This window comes from Bison bison, unplaced genomic scaffold, assembly GCF_000754665.1.
Source record: "Bison bison bison isolate TAMUID 2011002044 unplaced genomic scaffold, Bison_UMD1.0 scf7180017864072, whole genome shotgun sequence".
In the NCBI taxonomy this organism is placed as follows: domain Eukaryota; kingdom Metazoa; phylum Chordata; class Mammalia; order Artiodactyla; family Bovidae; genus Bison; species Bison bison.
The window spans coordinates 11202954-11220605 of record NW_011494644.1 but is presented as its reverse complement, the minus strand read 5'-3'; the positions used below and the strand labels follow the sequence as shown (position 1 = coordinate 11220605).

Here is a 17652-nt window from a genome sequence, read left to right as displayed (position 1 = left end):
ATCACCTCCACTAGCTTTGTTCGTAGTAATGCTTCCTAAGGCCCACTTGACTTCGCACTCTAGAATGTCTGGCTTTAGATGAGTGATCACACCATTGTGATTATCCAGGTCATTAAGACCTTTCTTGTATAGTTCTTTTGTGTATTCTTGCCACCTCTTCTTAATCTCTTCTGCTTCTGTTAGGTCCTTGCCTTTTCTGTCCTTTATTGTGCCCATCTTTGCATGAAATGTTCCCTTGGTATCTCTAATTTTCTTGAAGAGATCTCTAGTCTTTCCCATTCTATTGTTTTCCTCTGTTTCTTGCATTGTTCACTTAAGAAGGCTTTCTCATTTCTCCTTGCTATTCTCTGGAACTCTGCATTCAGTTAGGTATATCTTTCCCTTTCTCCTTTGCCTTTAGCTTCCCTTCTTTTCTCAGCTATTTGTCAGGCCTCCTCAGACAACTATTTTGCCTTCTAACATTTCTTTTTCTTGGGGATGGTTTTGACCACCACTTCCTGTACAGTGTTATGTACCCTGCCCATAGTTCTTCAGGTACTCTTGTCTACCAGATCTAATCCCTTGGATCTATTTGCCACCCCCACTGTATAATCATGAGATTTGATTTAGGTCATACCTGAATGGCCTAGTGGTTTTCCGTACCTTCTTCAATTTAAGCCTGAATTTTGCAGTAAGGAGCTCATGATCTGAGTCACAGTCAGCTCCAAGACTTGTCGTTCTGACTGTATAGAGGCTGCCCTGTTTAACTGCTCCTCCCTTATTTCTCCAACCCCTCCTTTTCTCTGATTAGCAACTGTTTGAACCTGCCCTTTGGAATTCAGGGAAGGTCAAGGAGGCTGAAGGAAGCCTATTCCTATGAACAAGAAATGGGGCACACAGAGAGGATTTTTACCCAGGAGCCCCACAAGGTCCCGCTGGGTTTCATTAGCAGACCAGCAAATATACAAACTGAATTTTAAAATACAGAATATGGGTACATATGAAGAATTCATTTAGATACATAAGCAGTGAATACCAGTGGTTGCCTCAGGGGAAAACTGGGAGCTTCAAGTGGCAGGAAGACTTCGTCATCCTTTGGTGATGTGTGCAACTTACTATTTTTGCCTATGAATAATGTACCTATTATTTTAAAAGACTCCTACAGCACCTCCACATGGCCCTCAGGGTGAAGTCCAAAAGTTCTCTTGGGTTCATCAGGCTGCTGCTGGCTTCTGCCCTACCTTTTACCAGCTCGCCAGCTCCCAGCCCCCAGCGTTCAGTGTTCCAGCCACATCGACCTGCTTCCATTTCCCTTTGGCAACTGCCCAGGGTGCTCTCAGGCCACCTTCCCACTCAGTCAGTTGAGAATCAATCTACCTCTGCATTAACCCTTCCCTCCCCAATTACTACTACCAGCTTTCTTCTTAAGACACCCAAAGCGCTACAGCACATTCTACCCCCACCCTTCAATAAGCACCCTCCTAATGGCATCATCTCTTCCCTGGCTAGCCAGTGGTCTCCTTCTCACTGAATCCCCTGAACCTAGAGCAGGAGTTGAGGCTCAGTACACATCTGATAAATGTCAGCCCTCAGACATGAGGGCCTCTTTGCTGACAAAGGTCCATATAGTCAAAGGTATCGTTTTTCCAGCAGTCACGTATGGATGTGAGTGTTGGATCACAAAGGCTGGGTGCCAGAGAATTGATGCTTTTGAACTGTGGTGCTGGAGAAGACTTTTGAGAATCCCTTGAAGAGCAAGGAGATCCAACCAGTCAATCCTAAAGGAAACCAACCCTGAATATTCAACTGGAAGGACGGATGCTGAAGCTCCAATCCTTTGGCCACCTGATGTGAAGAGCTGATTCATTGGAAAAGACCCTGATGCTAGGAAAGATCGAAGGCAGGAGAAGGGGGCAACAAAGGATGAGAATGGTTGGATGGCATCAGCAACTCAATGGACATGAGTTTGAGCAATCTCCGGGAGTTGCTAATGGACAGGGAAGCCTGGTGTACTGCAGTCCATGGGGTCACAGAGCCGGACACGACTAAGCAACAATAACAGACATGAGCCCCTCTTGGTTAAGCTCTTATAAGGGTAAAATAAGTTATATCTGCAAAGAATCCCCAGTACAGGATCTGGCATATGGTATCTGGCTCAATATAGTCTTTCTTGTCAAAGCTGATGCCAGGCAGCTTTCTGTTCAGATGACAGGGGTAAGCTGTTAGGGACAGATGCCCAGAACAATATCTCCTATTGGTTCAGTTCAGTTCAGTTCAGTCGCTCAGTTGTGTCTGACTCTTTCGTAGGTACCCACAAAATGTTTAAGAAGGGTCAGTGATTCTCAATGTAATTGGGGAAAAGAATCAATCAGCTGGGGTTTATTACAATCCCAGACTTCTTGGCCTATCCCTTAATTCCCAACTCTGGAGGTCTGGTGCAGGGTCCAAGAAGCTGAATTTTCCAGAAATACCCCATACGTGCTCAAAGAACCACACTCTCAGAAACCAACCCATCTATTCATGGGTCTTTACTAAGTGGCTATGATATGCCAGGTCAAGAATAATCTTCTTTGTAGGGACAGAGAAAGAATAAGAAAAGTCTGTGCCCTTGCGGAGTTTAATTTTTAGTAAGTAGAAAATATCAGGTACACAAGTAACTGTAGACAGCCAGTGACAGGTGTTGTAAAGAAAATAAAGTAGGCAGAGGACACAGAATGAGCTTGGGTGGCAGGGAGGGGCTGAGGTCACCGAGGAGTGACAGGAAGGAGCCAGCCAGTAAGCTAGTATCCAGATGGATCATCATTTTCCCCCCAACCTCTCCCCTCAACCCAGGCCCTGCTCCAAGAGTATCTCCAAGGCAACCAACTCCAGAACAGTGACATCCCCTCCTTTATTATCAAGGCCTTCAGGGCCAGGACAGAGGAGATTGCAATGGGGATCTTGACAGCCCCTTCTCGCCCAGCCACGGTACCCACAGGCTTCCTCCAGCCAAGGGCAGAGGTCTGAATCCCTGCCTCTTGGGAACCCTGGCCCCTATCCCACCTCCCTTACTCAAATCCCTAAGATCTCAGGCCAAGCCAGATCCCAGGGCTGATCCAGCAGGTGTGACAATGCCCAGTCTTCAGCCAGCTCTCTTGGGGCCCCCAAAGCACTGCCCGTGTGGGTGGGGCCTCCTGAGCATCCTTCCTGAAGTCCAGGTCCTTGGCAATTACGGGGGTGGGAGAACTGGTCCCCAGGATTACGGAGAACATCATATCACCAAAGAGGATGCCCACCCCTCCTTCCCAGCAGTTTGGATGACACAATTGGAAAGATGTGAGCCTGGGCCCTCCCCCTAGGGAGAGACTGGGGAGCCACGTGGCACTGTGAGACTCCCAGGGCAGGTGGGCAACCAGGGGCTGGAGGTTCCACGGTCACTTCCTCTTGGCCCGATCTGCCGCGTCCAGGGCAGCCATGTTGCGGGCAGCTGTGATCAGGTGGATGACGCTGATGAGAGACTTGAGCAGGGCGATAGGGGCGGTGATCCAGAGGCCCATTCGGAAAAGACCCACCGAGCCAACTGTGAGAAGGGATCAAGGGTGAGCCAGAGAAAACAGGATGCAGGTGAGGCAGGGGTCTTGTCTCCCCGGGCAGGCCAGACCCCCTCCCATCCTCCTGCCCAGTCCCTCATCTCCTACCTAAAGGTCCCTCGGAGAAATTAAACAGGTAGAGGAGGCAGTAGAAGAGCTCATTTCCAGCACACAGGGTGAACAGAGCAGGCTAAACAAACGGCAAAAAGGCTGCTTGAGCAAGATGGCAGGGCAGTGGCTCCCATCCTCCAACTAAGGGCCAGGGGACCAGGAACTGGGAGAGAGGGGTGCAGGGTGGTGTGGAGAAGATGTCGGGAACAGGGCAGATCAGTCTACCCAAGGCTCCTCACCCTCCCCTTCAGCCTGGAGCCATGGGCAGCACTCACCATAAGGACACGCAAAAAGAGGAAGATATTCTTACCTGGCAATGCTGCAATTCTCACCCTCCTTGTCCTACCTGGAGGTACTAACACCGTCCAGCCCACCCAGGAGGAAGACCACACTCCTGATTATGGCCTAAGGCCTTTAGAGAGCTGGTTCTGCAGACCTCTCTGGCTTCTTCCTCCTTCCCTCACCCCTCAAGCCACTCAGTTCCTCCCTCCTGCGCACACCTGCTGCCTGAGCAATTCACACACACCCTCCCTACCAATCCTGCCCTGGGCCCAGTGCTGGGGCCAGGACTTGCCCTAAGCAAATAGGAAGGGGCAGCAAAGGCTCACTCTGGAGGTGTAGTAGATGCGAAGCACGGGGTTTCCAGACAGGTCGATCATCTTGTGACTTTCACTGCCTCGGACCACAGAACTTAGGGAGAAAGTAGAGGGGGAATCCATGAGCGTGCATCACCAGGAATGCCCACCAAATCCTCAATGCAACCCCCATTACATAAGTACTGGGATTGCCTCTGCTGAACAGAGTGGGGACTGGGGCACAGCTGAGGACCATTGGGCCAGAAGTCACAGTCTAGCTGGGTAGCTGGAGGAAGCAAAATCAGGATTCAAAAGCCCCATCCCCTTTCCGAAGGGATGTTATCTCTTTGGAATCCTCAAAAGAGTTTTAAAGATTACTGAGCTAACTGTAAAATAGGATGCTGAGTCAGAGAAGATTCGCCGGACTCCCTTAACAAAGCACAGCTAAAAAGGAGACCTCCCCAGAAGCCTGAAGATACCCCATGAGAAGGTCTCATCCCTCCCCATGTAGCCTCTTCTTCCACCGGTCCATATCCCCAGAATTGCAGACCTGTGGAGGTGCAGCCAGTGGCTGGCCACATCCAGGCTCATGCTGAGCTGGAAGAGAAGGGTGGCGCGAGGGTACAGCAGGGCCAGGTTGACCAGCAGACACATCGTGGAGCACCGGTCTGTCAGCATGTCCAGCATGGCCCCAAACCGGGTCCCTGAGAAAAATGGTGGAAAGGGGCTGTCAGGGGACAATGGAGCTGTGACAGGGGCCATATTTGGTGTATCACTCTGATGCAGAGTCTAAGAGTGAAAATGCCCACCATCCACTTAGGGGAGAGGAAAGCAGACTGCTCTGGCTGGAGTGTAAAGGTCAAAGGGCAAAGGTCACCATACCATAAAAGGGGGAAGCCTAGTAGAGTGGAGACAACATTGTAAAAGGGCGTGAGAAAGCTAGCTAGCTCTACAACTCATCAATCCATAACCAAAGGTCCAGGTCTCAAGACAAGAAGATTTGAAGTCTTAGGAAGTCTTAGGGAAGTCTGTTCTTCCGGTCTGAAGAACAGATTATAAAAAATGAGGTCAACCCTCCAGAAACTATCTCCCTTCCTTCTCCATCCTCCCTCTAAACATGCCTTCTGGAATGCTGATTGCTTGTGTCTGGCACACAGCAGATGCCCAATAACCTGTTGAAAGGCTTTTTATTCAGAAAAGCCTCTAGCACTGCCACTGCCATGCCCAGTCGCGCTCGTTCTCAACAGGGAGCTTCAATCCCTTCTGCTCCAAAACCAGGTCATTCTAGACTGTCTTCTACAGAGATGGGAATAACAGCCCTCGGATTCCCGAGTACCCGCCCACCCCGAGGTCCTGAGGAAGCAGGAAAAAGGAGGCAGAGGGTTGTGGGACAGGCTGTTAGAGATGTCTGTCACCTTGATTAAGGACTCGAGCAGCATGTCCATCGAAAGCGTCCAGAAGTCCGCTGAGCAGGTAAAAGGAGGAGGCCGTGAGGGGGCAGCAGGGCATGAAGTAGAAAGAAATGATGGCGAAGACAATCCGAGCATAACCTTGGAATTGAGACAGGGTGAGACAGGGCAGATCTGGGAGCCTGCCCAAGGCCCCTGGCCCTCCCGTTCCGCCCGGAGCCGCGGGTAGCACTCACCGATGAGGTTAGGCACAAACAGGAAGATATTTTCGCTTGCCATCGCGGAGGTCCCCTGGCCGCTCTGGGCCTTAACTGGAGGTGCCAACTCTGTCCCAGCCCCGGTGCAGATTCACTCTCCAGCCCGGCGCATCAGCCACGCCCACTGCGTGCAGGTCCCTGCCGGGTCCCAGATGTTCAAGCTCGCTGCCGGCCGGAGCATGGGCCGACCCAGCTGTGCGCCGGGAGCAGGGGGCGCGCACACCCCGCCCTTCCTATGGGCAGACGCTGGCCTCCGCCTGCCTCGCGGGAGCTCCCGCCTACAGCTGCGGCCCCTGCTGCTCCAGCTGCGCTCGGCTTCCGGAACCTACTTTTCTGCGTTTGTCCTTGCAAAATTAGAGAAAGGAACGAGACTTAAGAAATGGATGCGTTCCCTTTAAGATCTGCCCGCTTCCTTTTCCTTTTCTTCCCTCCGCCCCTTTCCATCGATTCGTACCAAAGTACAGAGGGAGGAGAGGGGGCAAAGAATCATCGACGCTGAGCAAAGGAAGGGACTTAAAAGGACAGATCAAAAGAGAAAGAGGTCTAGATAAATGTCTCTACTTTCTTTTCTGCGGAGGATATTACTCCTGGACATAATGGCAAAAAGATCCCGCCATCCAGAGTCTTTGCACCCCCAAAAGGCAAAGTTATTTGGTACAGCCCACATTTTCCCTTCCCCGCCCCCTCTCTCGGCTCTCATTTGCTGTCGCAGGCTCCAGGCAAAGAGATGACGTCCAGAGAGGCTGGAAGGCGGCCTGGGGAGGGGTTGTTTCTCGCCTGCCCCTAGTGGTGGGAGGATTAGGTGCCAAGGTCCACCGTCCGTGATCTTCCCAAGTTTCTCAAACCACTGACGCTGGGGTCAGTGCCCGCAAGGAGGGACCCAGAGAGGGTGGAGAAGCCGGGGAAGCGAATGCGACCAGCTGGGAAAATGCCCTCCCCCATTTGGTTCTAGAATCCTTAATTTCCTGGCAACGGGGCTGCGGAACGTCCTCAGACGCCAAGGTTTTTATAGCAACGGCGCCTTCCCGGGTTCCCCTCTTTCCAGCCTTCCTCCCCAACTCCCAAATCCCCCGTCCCCACGGCCCGTAAAAGGGCTCGTTAGACCTCTCCGTCTCCCCTCCTGCTGAGTAGCCCAAGATTTCGACACGTCTGCCAGGTTGGGGGCGGCAAGTGGGCTGCCTTGTCTTGGGAAGGGCCTTGGGTGGGAAGAAGGAAAGAGAGGGCCCCTGCTGGGCGAAGTAAGGGGTAGGAGAGGTGGGTGTTGTGGGCCTCCTACCTCCTCCCTCCCCTAGGAAGATTTAAAGCAACTATTTCTCTCCCCCCTCCCCTTTTTTCTTTTTTCTTCAGAGAGAGAACTGACACAGTTCTCCAAGGCCCCGGGGAATGGTGGTGGGTTGGGGTTGGGAGATGTGAGCTGGTTTTGCAGCCTAACTCGGGCTCCCACTGTCCCCAGGGGAATGTCATCCACTCTTGCCAGGAATGAGGAGAAAAAGGGCAGCCGGCCATCCCAACCCACAACCCCTGCAACCTCACTGGGCTGCGATCTGGTGAGCCCTGGGGAGGGGTTCTTGGGGTGGGGGTGAAGTGAGGTGGAGTGTGCTCAGGCTGAGGACACTGAGACTGCCAGCCTTCAGACTCCGGCCTCAACCCTGAGCCCAGAGCCTCCAGCCTGGAAACCTCCAAACCCTGCACTTCCATGTGGGAACTCTAAGGCTGAACCCCCCAACTTTCCGTTTTCCAGAAGGTTTCTCGCTCTGAGGAATTCCTGACACAGATCAGCACGGAACTCACTGACGAGGCCTTATTTGTTGCTGCCTACCACATGAATCCTGTGCCCATCAAGGAAAAACAGACACAAGACCGAGGGACTCAGATATCCAAACACGGTGACTCCCCACCTGAGGACCCCTGTGTCCAGAGACCCACTCATACCCCCAGTTCCAGTCCCTGAGCCCCCCAACCCACCCGCAACTGACCTCTCCAGGGGTCTGTCCCCAGCTCCCCCCGGCTCACAGCAGCCCTGGGACCACACAGCGCCTCCCCACCCACTAACCCAGTCCCCATCCCCCACCCCTGACCAGGAATCTCCTTAGCCCCTTCCTCATCTCTTTCTGGCTATGGGGATAGTACTTTTTCTGACTGGGGCCTCTATTTCCAGTGTTCTTCACCAAGACCCGAGGCACTGATACCCGGTGAGTGAGGCTTCACAGGAGATGCCCTTTGTCTTGGGAGAAAGACGAGGAGCCTGTAGAGGAGAGAGCCAGGGTTTGACAACATCCCAGCAGGGTAGGGGGATTTTACACCACATAGTCCTGTTCTGTTCTGCTCCAAGGATTGCTCCAATCCTTGACTTGAGTTCTCACCTCTCTCCTTTCCCTTCCGCCATCTCTAGCTCCGACAGAAACCGTACCCGCACGAAGGTACATCTCCTGCCATCCCCTCGTGAGAAGGTATGCGCTGGATCCAGGGATGACAAGGCCATTCCGAATAACCTTACGGTTAGAGTTCACATGATATACCAGTCCCTGTTTTAGGAACTTGGGACACAAATGAATGACACAGTCTCTGCCCTTGAAAAGGTCACAGTTTAGTGTGGGGCCAGTCAAGTAAATGGCCAGTTACAACAAATATGGTTAAGTGCCCACGACAGAAATGGAAACAGCGAGAAGAGCACTTACTCGCAGCCGCAGTTGGGACAGGAAGGAAAGGAATCATGGAGCTTCCTGGTGGAGGTGACACTGAAAGAAAGAAATTTCTAGGGAAAAATGAGGTGGTCAGGGTATTCCAAGTGGTAGGACTTGTATGAACAAAGAGGTGAGTCTCAGGAGGATGACCGTGGGTATAAGTGTGTATTCTTTTTTGTTGAAATTAATTTATTTTTTGGCTGCACCAGGTCTTAGTTGCGGCATGTGAGATCTAGTTTGCTGACCAGGTATTGAACCTGGTCAGGGCCCCCTGAATTGGGAGCACAGAGTCTTAGCCACTGGACCACCAGGGAAGTCCCTCTGTGTGGGTCCTTTAGGGCAGGGGAGGCAGTAGGGCCAGAAGCAGTTTTACTGCTGGACTGTGCAGGCCTGGCACCCAGCGACTCATCAAGGGACTTTATGTGTGTTTTATTAAGACCCAGAGATGTTTTCCTGCAGGTGAGGAGTCATTGAAGAGTTTTGAGCAGGGGAAGTTGGGATTTTAGAGCCATCACACTGGTGGTCAGTGGAGAGAGTGAACTGGAAAGGGAAAGATGAGAGGCTGGAAGGCCAGTTAGGAATTGGAGACCAAACTAGAGATGAGTAGGTCCTGAATATTCACAGTAATAATAGAGATGAGAGAAAGGGTAGATATGAGTAATAAAGACCAGGAAGAATGAGTTTGGTAATTGATTAGAAATGGTAGGGGAAAAAAGAAGGAATCAGAGGGCTCCTAGTTTTCTGACTTGGGAAACCTAAGTCTGATGATGCCATGCTTCTGCCCAAAAGTCTACAGTAGGTCTCCATTTCAGAGTCAAAGCCAAAGGCCTTCAATGGCTTACAAAGTCCTACGTGATCTCTCTCCTCCCCAACCCTATTGTCTGTCTGACCTCATTGTCCCTGACTGCTCCCCTTTCCCGTCTCGCCAGCCTTCTCATCTTCGTGGGGCATCGCAGGCATGATGCCACCTTTGGACAGATTGTGTTTGAGGGGCCCCGGGGAACTCCAGGTGGAGATACCCTGTATACAGTTGGAAATGCAGCTTCAAAGCTCACTCGTGAGGTCTGGGCTGGTGCTAGAGATCTGGTGTAGGAGAGCGTTGGCAGTTAAAGAGTGTGCAGTTGCCCTGCAATGGGGGTGGAAGGGTTTGTGCAGAGTGATAAAGACAAGGGCACTGAGGATGGAGCCCTGAAGAATCTCTTCAAGAGGTTGGCAGAGAACAGAGGGGTTAATGAAGAAGGCAGAGAAGGAACTAAGCAAATGTTTATTGAGTGTCTGTTATGAATGGGGAATGATGGATAGATTTATGGGTGGATAGATGGATGGAATGGGTGGATCGATGGATGGATGGATGGAAAGAGAATGGTGGGTGGGTGGGAAATGGTGAGTGGATAAATGATTGAGGGTAGGGATTGGATGGATAGGTGAAGGATGGAAGAATAAAGAGACATGAGCCTTGGATCTAAAATCAAGACTCGTATTCTTTTCTAGGGACCTCTCCCTACCAACTTGACGTCTGGAGGATGATCCCAATTTTGGTGCTGCTCTTGGCCTCTCATGCCCTCCCCCGACTCTGTCTCTCTGCAACATGTCAAAGCTCCTCTTTCACCGCTCATTCAACAGTTCGGTTCTGGGGGCGTTCCTGGTCGTGAGCAACATCACCCCTGAAGCCTCCAAAGTGTTCGGAAACCATCACACACCTTGCCACCCTCAACTGGCAAGGACACCACCAGCAATGAAAAGCTTTAATAAAGAGACAGAGATCCTCCCCTCCTCTCAACCTGGGCAGTGCTCTTGTGTGACTTCTCTGGGGTGATGTGAAAGGAGCACTCCTGCCCCCTTTTGCCAGATGTGTGGGCATATTATTGGAATGGCATATTCCATATTATGGGAATGGCTTTAATTCAGGCAGTTATCCACCTATTATCCATCAGCCTGTTGGCAGAGATGAGTTCAAAGGTTCGGATCCATCCTCCCAGCCAGACTCCTGCATCGTAAGGTCTAGGCCTGTGACATCTGAGAGACTCCGTCCCTGCCACCAGCGTCACTGTTGAGGTCTCTGCGCTTTGGAGCCTCCTGGCTCTGGAACACATCATGGTGGAAGGCAGTGCTGGAGGCTTTGTGAAATTTGCATTTAAATCTCAGTCTGGCCACTTTTTGGAGCCTCCTGAGGAATTTCCTGTCAGTTCACATCTCCAAGCCCCTGTTTCCTTATCTGAAAAATGGAAATAATTGTCCCTGCCTCACAAGGACCTTGTGAGAGTTAAAAACATAATTGTATGCATAAAGCTCATCACAATGCCTGGCCCAGAATCAATGCCCCAAACTTAAGCATTTATCAAGGTCAGTTTGCTTCTTGTTCTCCTAAAATTCAGTCCTCTTTTGAGTGTTCTAAAAGTATTTCATTATATTTAGTTATAAAATTTTAATTAAGGAAAATTCAATTGATTTGGAGAAAGACTTTAAGACAAACTGGTTATAAATTCCCTATAATGCCCAAGAGTAAAGAAAAGGACACCCATAGGATACAAAACAAGCTCATTGTTTAGGAAAGGCTGCAAATCTAATACTTGGTATACATGTAATAGCAGATATGCTTGAAACGCCAAGAAGATTGGGGGGAAAAAGAACGGTACACTTGGGTTTATTACAAGAATTTTCAAGAAGGGGCCAACTTTTAGGGCAACTGGTCGTGAAACAAATTGAGTGCTGTTTTCCACCTGTTAGACACTAAGAGGTGGGCTTCCCCGGTGGTGCTAGTGGTAAAGAACCCACCTGCCCATGCAGGAGACGTAAGGGACACAGGTTCAGTCCCTGGGTAGGGAAGATCTTCTGGAGGAGGGCATGGCAACCCACTCCAGTATTCTTACCTGGAGAATCCCATGGACAGAGGAGCCTGGCGGACTACCGTCCATAGGGTCGCAAAGAATCGGACGCAACTGAAACAACTTAGCAAGCATGCATGGACGCAAACAGTGAGAGATGAGCGGCACCTACTGCCAGCTATGGCCCATCCTGAAGAGCCTGGAAATGCCAAGCCCAGTAGAGAGGTAGCTGAGGCCAGGAGGGGACCCAGCTGGTCCTCCAGAGGCTGAGCCTAAAGCCAGGCTTTTTGATCCCAGGCCAGCCTCTTCAACACTGCCCTGTTTGCAAACATAAACTGCCATCTTTTCCCCCAAATTGTTCCTCTCTCCCCAGCCCTCTCTCCAGAGAGACCACTATCGCCATCTCCAGTGCTCTGTGACCCACCTTCCCACACCCCACCAGCCCAGTTACAAATGGTGATTTTCTGTTTATTGCTCAAAACCAAAAATCCAGAAGCAAAGGCGGGGACACCATGGGAAGGGGGCATGGCAGGAAAGGGGTAGGGGTCTTGTCCCAGCTCTCCGCTTCATCCCTCTTCTTCTGACCCTCTAGGGTTAGAGGTTAGGCCAGAGCCAGAGCAACTGGGAAGGACAGAGCCTTCCTGGCCAAGGGAACAGCAGAGCTCTTGGGTATAGTCCCTGTGGGGTGCCCTGGGCTGGAGGTGCCCCAGGAGTTGCAGCTGGGACTGAGTTCCCCTCCCAGGGTCCAAAAGCAGGTAGAGTCGGTGGGGCAGGCCCCTTGTTTGGCAACTGAGAAGAGGAGGCTTTGGGCACAGGATGCTGGTTTATTTACTGTAGGGTCCCCAGGGCCATCAAAGCCCCCTTGTGGGACCAGGAGACTATTTACACAGCAGGGAGGAAGGAAGCCAGAGACCGGGTCCTGTGCTCCTTCCTGCCCAGAATGAGGAGAGGAAGGGCGTCCTGCAGCCTTTGTCTTGGTGTTCAGATGGATACTTCATACTCGCGTGTATCCTGGAAACAGAGAGATGTATCAGCTGCTGGAGTGGGATGGAGGTGGATGAGACAGCAAAATAGGTATCCACAAGGAAGGGGAAAGACTCTGCGTTTGTTTGTTTGTTTGTTGTTTTTTGGCCACAGAATGCAGGATCTTAGTTCCTGACCAGGGACTGAACCATGGCCCTTGCATTAAAAGTGTGGAGTTGCAGTTCACCCTGGAGCCAAATTCCCAGTCCCTTGGTACTAAATTTACCCTTGAAGTTCCCTTAAATTGCCTGTTAAATATAGAATGGTGTGGTCTCAGATGTAGTTCAACACAGCCTGTTTTCTTTCAGCACAGGAGCAAATGGCTTTTCTTTGGTCGAATACCAAATAAATTAACTGATTTAAATACCCCTTGTATAAGAAAACTTTGCCTTTAAATAGCAAAATACATTGTCTATCAAATGATAGAGTTTTTACTACTGGGCTTCCAGGGACATCCAAGACTGTATTTTTCAAATAACATTGATCACTGGGAGTTTGGCAGCCATGGGATGTGAATTGGGCTGAATCTGGCCAATGGATATGTTTGGTTCACTCTACAGTATCTTAAAATCACATAAAAATTGAAATTTCTGGATCTTCTTGGACAATTGGAAGATCTGGCAATTGAGCCTAGGTTTCCGCCAGAGGATGAGATGGTTGGGTGCCATCACTGATTCAATGGACATGAACTTGGGCAAACTCCAGGAGATGGTGAAGGACAGGGAGCCTGGTGAGCTGCAGTCTGTGGGGTCACAGAGTCAGACACGACTTGGCAACTGAACAACAATTCCACCACAAACTGGATGGAGTACACGTTTTCCAATTAGCCACAGTCCCCACCACTCCCTATTGACCCACTGACTTGCTTTGTTCACTGATGTGGCCTTTGTAGGCAGCTGAGTTTGCAGTTCCCAAGACTGATATTACAGAGACCTTGAGAGAAGCGTATAGGGTCGCAGGGGAGCAGAGGGGTGGGGCACTCTAGGGTACGGGAAAGGCTCACCCCAGCTTCATACAGTGGATTGCTGAAGTCTGACTCCACCGTGATGGGGCTGTAGGAATGGGAGCCCGAGAAGCCGAAGAGGGATTTTCCCTGTAGCCTGGGAAAGGAAGGAGATAGAGGGGCTTATCGAGAAGTGAGCCCCAAACCCCCCCTCACCCGGGCTTCTGTGCCAGGCAGGCAGGACGTCTGCCCTGGCCAGCAGCTCCCCGAGTCAGGTACTTACTTGGTGTAGTATATGTAAACACCACTCCCAAGGATGATGACCAAGCCCAGGGGCAGCAGAATGGCCAAGGCGAGGTTTCCACCCTCCAGCTGCCGTGACGGGTCAGTGGTCTGGGTCACTGGAGAGAGGAGGAGAGGCCAGTGAGCTGGCACTGGGCCCACCCTGGGCTCTCCCAGCCTCCTGCCCTGGGCCCTGAACCCCTGGACCCTCACCCCGCCGGGGATCTGGCCTCCTGCCCCCGGCCTCTGCCTTGCCCTCCCAGCTCGGCCAGGCCTGGGTCTCCACTGTGCCCTCACTGACCTTCCAGTTTTCGGTTGTCCAGGAGCTCCTCAAAGGCCACTGCAGGGAGAGGAGGGGGAGGGGACGGGGTCTGAGCCAGGGAGGGAAGGAGGCTGCAGAGAGGGCCGGGAGCCCGGTGGGGCTGGGTCGGACAGCCTGGTTTCTCTGCCCTCTGCTCAACCTTAGCTTGATCCTTCCCTCAGTGGGGGCAGGGCCTTGGTCATCCTTCTCCAGACCCCTGGGGAGTCTAAACCCACCAGGGCTGTAGAATTTGTCAAAAATAAGGAAACTGAGACCAGTCCAGAGGGCAAGGGACTGCCAAACCAAAGCCCCCTGTCCTACTTCCCTTAGGATGAGTCCATGACCTTGAACTTCCCCAGGGCTTGTGGATCTACCTCTGAGGATGACAGCCCATGGGAGGTGAACAGGAAAACTCAGCAGTCTCGAATGTGCTACCTAACTTTCCCTGCCCTGTCACATCCCAGACACTGCTATGCCCCTTCCTGCCCTGCATGCCCAGGCACCTTTGCAGAGTGGAGGCTGGCTGGTCCACTGGGAGGGGTGGCCGGGCACACAGGTGATGGTGACCTCGCCGATGAGCTCAAAGCCCTCATAGCAGAAGAAGCGCAGAGACTCGCCAGCCTGGTAGTGATGCTTGTATAGTGTCTGGTAGCCATTCTCTGGCACCCCAGGGTTCAGGCACGGCTCGTACTTCACTGCGGGGAAGAGGTCAGCCATGGACCAGCTGCACTGTGAGCAGGCCACCCAGCCACCTGTCCCAGGGTGTCCCCAGACTCACAGGCGCACTTGGGGACCCGGTCGCTCCACTTGGGCGTGCCCGTGTCCCGGCTGTAGCAGGTGAGCACGGCCGCCCCCTCCAGGCTGTACCCGGGCAGACAGCGGTACTGGACATGGGAGCCAACCGGGAAGCCAGCATCGGAGGTGGTACGGTGCCCATTGGTGATCTCACCCGGGTCGGCACAAGTCATGACTGTTGACAAGAGAGCAAAGTCACGGGGAGCCGGGGCCTTAAAAGATCTCCTAGAAGCTGAGAGCTGGGAAAGCCCTGAGCCATAGGCCATCTCCTTGGGGCAGACCCCCACCCTCCACTACCTCCCTCTCCTTCCTCAGAATGAAGAGAGCAGGAATTGGGAAAACTTTAAAAATTCAATGCATTTTACATATCAGATTTCCCAGTATTGTTGCCTGGAGAATTCCATGGACAGAGGAGCCTGGTGGGTTACTGTCCATGGGATCGCAAACAGTCAGACATGACTGAGCGGAGCTGACACTTTTCTTCCAGAAGACCGACTGTGTGGGGCAACCTGGGCCCCCATCCCAGGGTGAAATTTGAAATAGTGAACCACTTAGCCAGAGCAAACCAGCTAAATGCCCGCTGTGTCAGCCCTGCCTGGCAAATCATCAGCAGAAGAGGGGTCCAGCCCTCCTGCTTCCCTCATTCTTAGCCCAGTCTGCTCACTTATGTTGCCTGCCTGGCCCCTGTGGGTATCTGTTCACAGACATGCTACAAAAGAGTCCCAGGCAAAGCCGTTTCCTATATACAGACCTGTGCAAGGCACCCTGCTAAATGTTTTACAAACACAATATCATATACCCTGATGAGGGATCAAGGTCACTGTCATCTCCCTTGGGGCTCAGAGTTCAAGGCAGTCAAATGACTGGCCTATGGTCACTCAATCAGAAAGTGGCAGAGCTGGAACTGTTCAGGGTCACAGCCATGGAGCATTGAGCTGAGTTTCAGAGACCTGGGTCTCAGCTCAGCTGAAGGCTCAGTGTGAGGCCTGGGGCGGGTCCTCTCCTTAGACTTGGGCAGCTGGGTCAGACCCTATCCCCTCTGGGCCCTGCTCTCATCTCTTCCTGTCCCTGCTCCATCCTATCTGGTTTCTGGGTTAGACATCCTGTGAATCCTTCAAGGAAAGGGGACCTGTGTCAACTAGAAAGTTTTCCTGGTGTCCAGTCGAAATCTGGCTTCCTGAAACTTATCCTCATTGGTCCCACTGTTCCTCCTGCGTTCCAGATGAAAGACCTACAGCCCCATATCCTCATGACAGGCTTCCCAAAATTTGGTGAAAGTGACAAGATGCCACCCCTCTTTTCAATTCTAAAAGATAAACACTCCCAGCTCCTTTAAATGCCGCCTCCTCTGTGAAATCTTCAGCCCTATCTGTGGGGTAATGCACCCTCCCTTTTCCCACAGCCCTTCTTCATACTTACAGCAGCTAGTACTTACTGTTTACTATCACCAGGTACTAATGAGAAAAACTTTTCATTTGCTTTTCACAACACCCTATTCCTACTTCACGGATGAAAAAACTCAGAGATGTTAAGTACCTTGCCTGAAGTTACCCAGCACTTAGCACTGTAATATCTTGAGTTAAGTATCTGTCCCTCTCCGAGACTGTGAGCTGTGAGCTCTGTCTCTGTAGGTAGGGTTCCCAACCTCTCTGTACAACCCCAGCCCCAACCCAGCATGGCACTTTATTGACTGCATTAAAATTAACCAAGTTCTCTGACGAGCTTAGGCCCCAGCAAAGTGGCTCCCCGTAATGTCAAGCGTTGGGGACTGAGAGATTGGAGAAGGGCCAGGTAAGGGGTGGAACTCAGACGGAGCAGAGGCGGGGTTAAGAGACTGTGGGGGCGCGGCCACGAAAAGATGAGGCGGGTCCCAGAGGACCAGGGTCGTGACCCAGGACAGCGCGAGACGAAGGGATGTAGCCGTGGGAAGTTGAGACTGGGGAGCAAAGAGGACAGTTTCGGGACACCGAGGAGCAGAGGAGTGGTATACCCAGGGGACATATGGTCAGGGCCTAAAGAAGATCTGGGCAAGACCTAGAGCGAAGGGGTGGAGCCCAGACAAAACAGGGGCGGGGACAAGATGGGACGAAGCGGGGCGCAGAGGGGATGGGAGGGGCCCAAGCAGAGCAGTGAAACACAGGTGGGCAGGGGCGGGGCCATGAGTGGCAGGGGCGGGGTCCGGGCTCACTCTTTTGGCAGGCTGGCGGCGCTGCGCTCCAGGACAGGTCCCATTGGCAGGTGAGAATGTCGGAGCCGAGCAGCTCATAACCAGGCTCGCATTGATAAGTAAGCACCGTGCCCCGGATCAGGTCCCCGTGGGAGGCCGTCCTCCAGCCCCACTCCGGAGGCGGCAGCTCGGGGCACGTGTCGTTCCTCGGGACTTCTGCAGGGGACAGACAGCGAGTTTGGAGGCTGTCCTGAGACCCAGGGCGCCCTTCCAGCTTCGGAGGCCTCTCTGACTTGCGGGACCCCTGCCCATCTCGGGACCCTAGGCCTTCGTACCTTTGAAGTGCAACACGAAACCCTGGCCCAGGCCCGGGTTGGGGGGTCCGGGCGGTGCCTGGAACTGCAGCGTGAGGTCGGACCCAGAGGAGAGGAGGCGGCGGCGCGGTTGAGGCCCTCGCAGCTGGGCCAGGACTCGTGCACTTGGACCGTCCCCATCGAACAGCGTCAGCATATCCCCTTCGCGCACATTCAAGCTGCAGAGTGGGGCATGGGTTATGATCAGCTCCTCCCGTCCAGTTCTGCTCAATCCTAACTCGGTTCATTACTAACCTTACCTACTCTCCAGTTGCCTATCCCATGCCTCAGGTTTGGATCAATTATGGGTTTCTCCATGCTAGCCGCTCCAGGTTCCATTGGTTTCTCCCGATTTCTGCTTCCCAGTACCCAACCCTGC

At 52.4% G+C, this 17652-nt stretch overlaps 3 protein-coding genes across 8 annotated transcripts in view; 1 reads left to right on the top strand and 2 right to left on the bottom strand.

Moving 5' to 3' along the window:
- Positions 1 to 2582: 2582 nt before the first annotated feature.
- Positions 2583 to 6324, bottom strand: CDIPT (CDP-diacylglycerol--inositol 3-phosphatidyltransferase). Its single transcript, XM_010837308.1, has 6 exons — positions 5880 to 6324; positions 5650 to 5784; positions 4785 to 4938; positions 4268 to 4349; positions 3657 to 3738; positions 2583 to 3538 (listed from the first exon to the last, which is right to left on the bottom strand). Exons 1-6 carry the CDS (start codon positions 5920 to 5922, stop codon positions 3393 to 3395), a joined length of 642 nt encoding a protein of 213 aa, XP_010835610.1. The 5' UTR covers positions 5923 to 6324; the 3' UTR covers positions 2583 to 3392.
- A 379-nt stretch (positions 6325 to 6703) lies between these two features.
- LOC104986645 lies at positions 6704 to 10357 on the top strand. The gene is made up of 6 exons (XM_010837309.1): positions 6704 to 6758; positions 7354 to 7447; positions 7642 to 7786; positions 8059 to 8092; positions 8293 to 8350; positions 10076 to 10357. The coding sequence occupies exons 2-6, from the start codon at positions 7358 to 7360 to the stop codon at positions 10109 to 10111; spliced, it is 363 nt and encodes a 120-aa protein (XP_010835611.1). The 5' UTR covers positions 6704 to 6758; positions 7354 to 7357; the 3' UTR covers positions 10112 to 10357.
- Positions 10358 to 12213: 1856 nt separating this feature from the next.
- SEZ6L2 (seizure related 6 homolog (mouse)-like 2) overlaps positions 12214 to 17652 on the bottom strand; it is a 20219-nt gene continuing 14780 nt past the window's right edge. For 4 of the 6 annotated variants that reach the window (XM_010837302.1, XM_010837307.1, XM_010837306.1 and 1 more), the window contains 8 exons: positions 17256 to 17452; positions 16942 to 17136; positions 14737 to 14928; positions 14462 to 14653; positions 13959 to 13997; positions 13659 to 13776; positions 13436 to 13532; positions 12358 to 12420 (listed from right to left, as the gene is read on the bottom strand). In XM_010837302.1, the coding sequence (XP_010835604.1) occupies positions 12391 to 12420; positions 13436 to 13532; positions 13659 to 13776; positions 13959 to 13997; positions 14462 to 14653; positions 14737 to 14928; positions 16942 to 17136; positions 17256 to 17452 (1060 nt within the window). In that variant the 3' untranslated portion in view covers positions 12358 to 12390. Of the gene's footprint in view, positions 12421 to 13435; positions 13533 to 13658; positions 13777 to 13958; positions 13998 to 14461; positions 14654 to 14736; positions 14929 to 16941; positions 17137 to 17255; positions 17453 to 17652 lie in introns of all 6 variants that reach the window. The other 2 variants (XM_010837301.1, XM_010837305.1) reach the window with 2 other exon arrangements.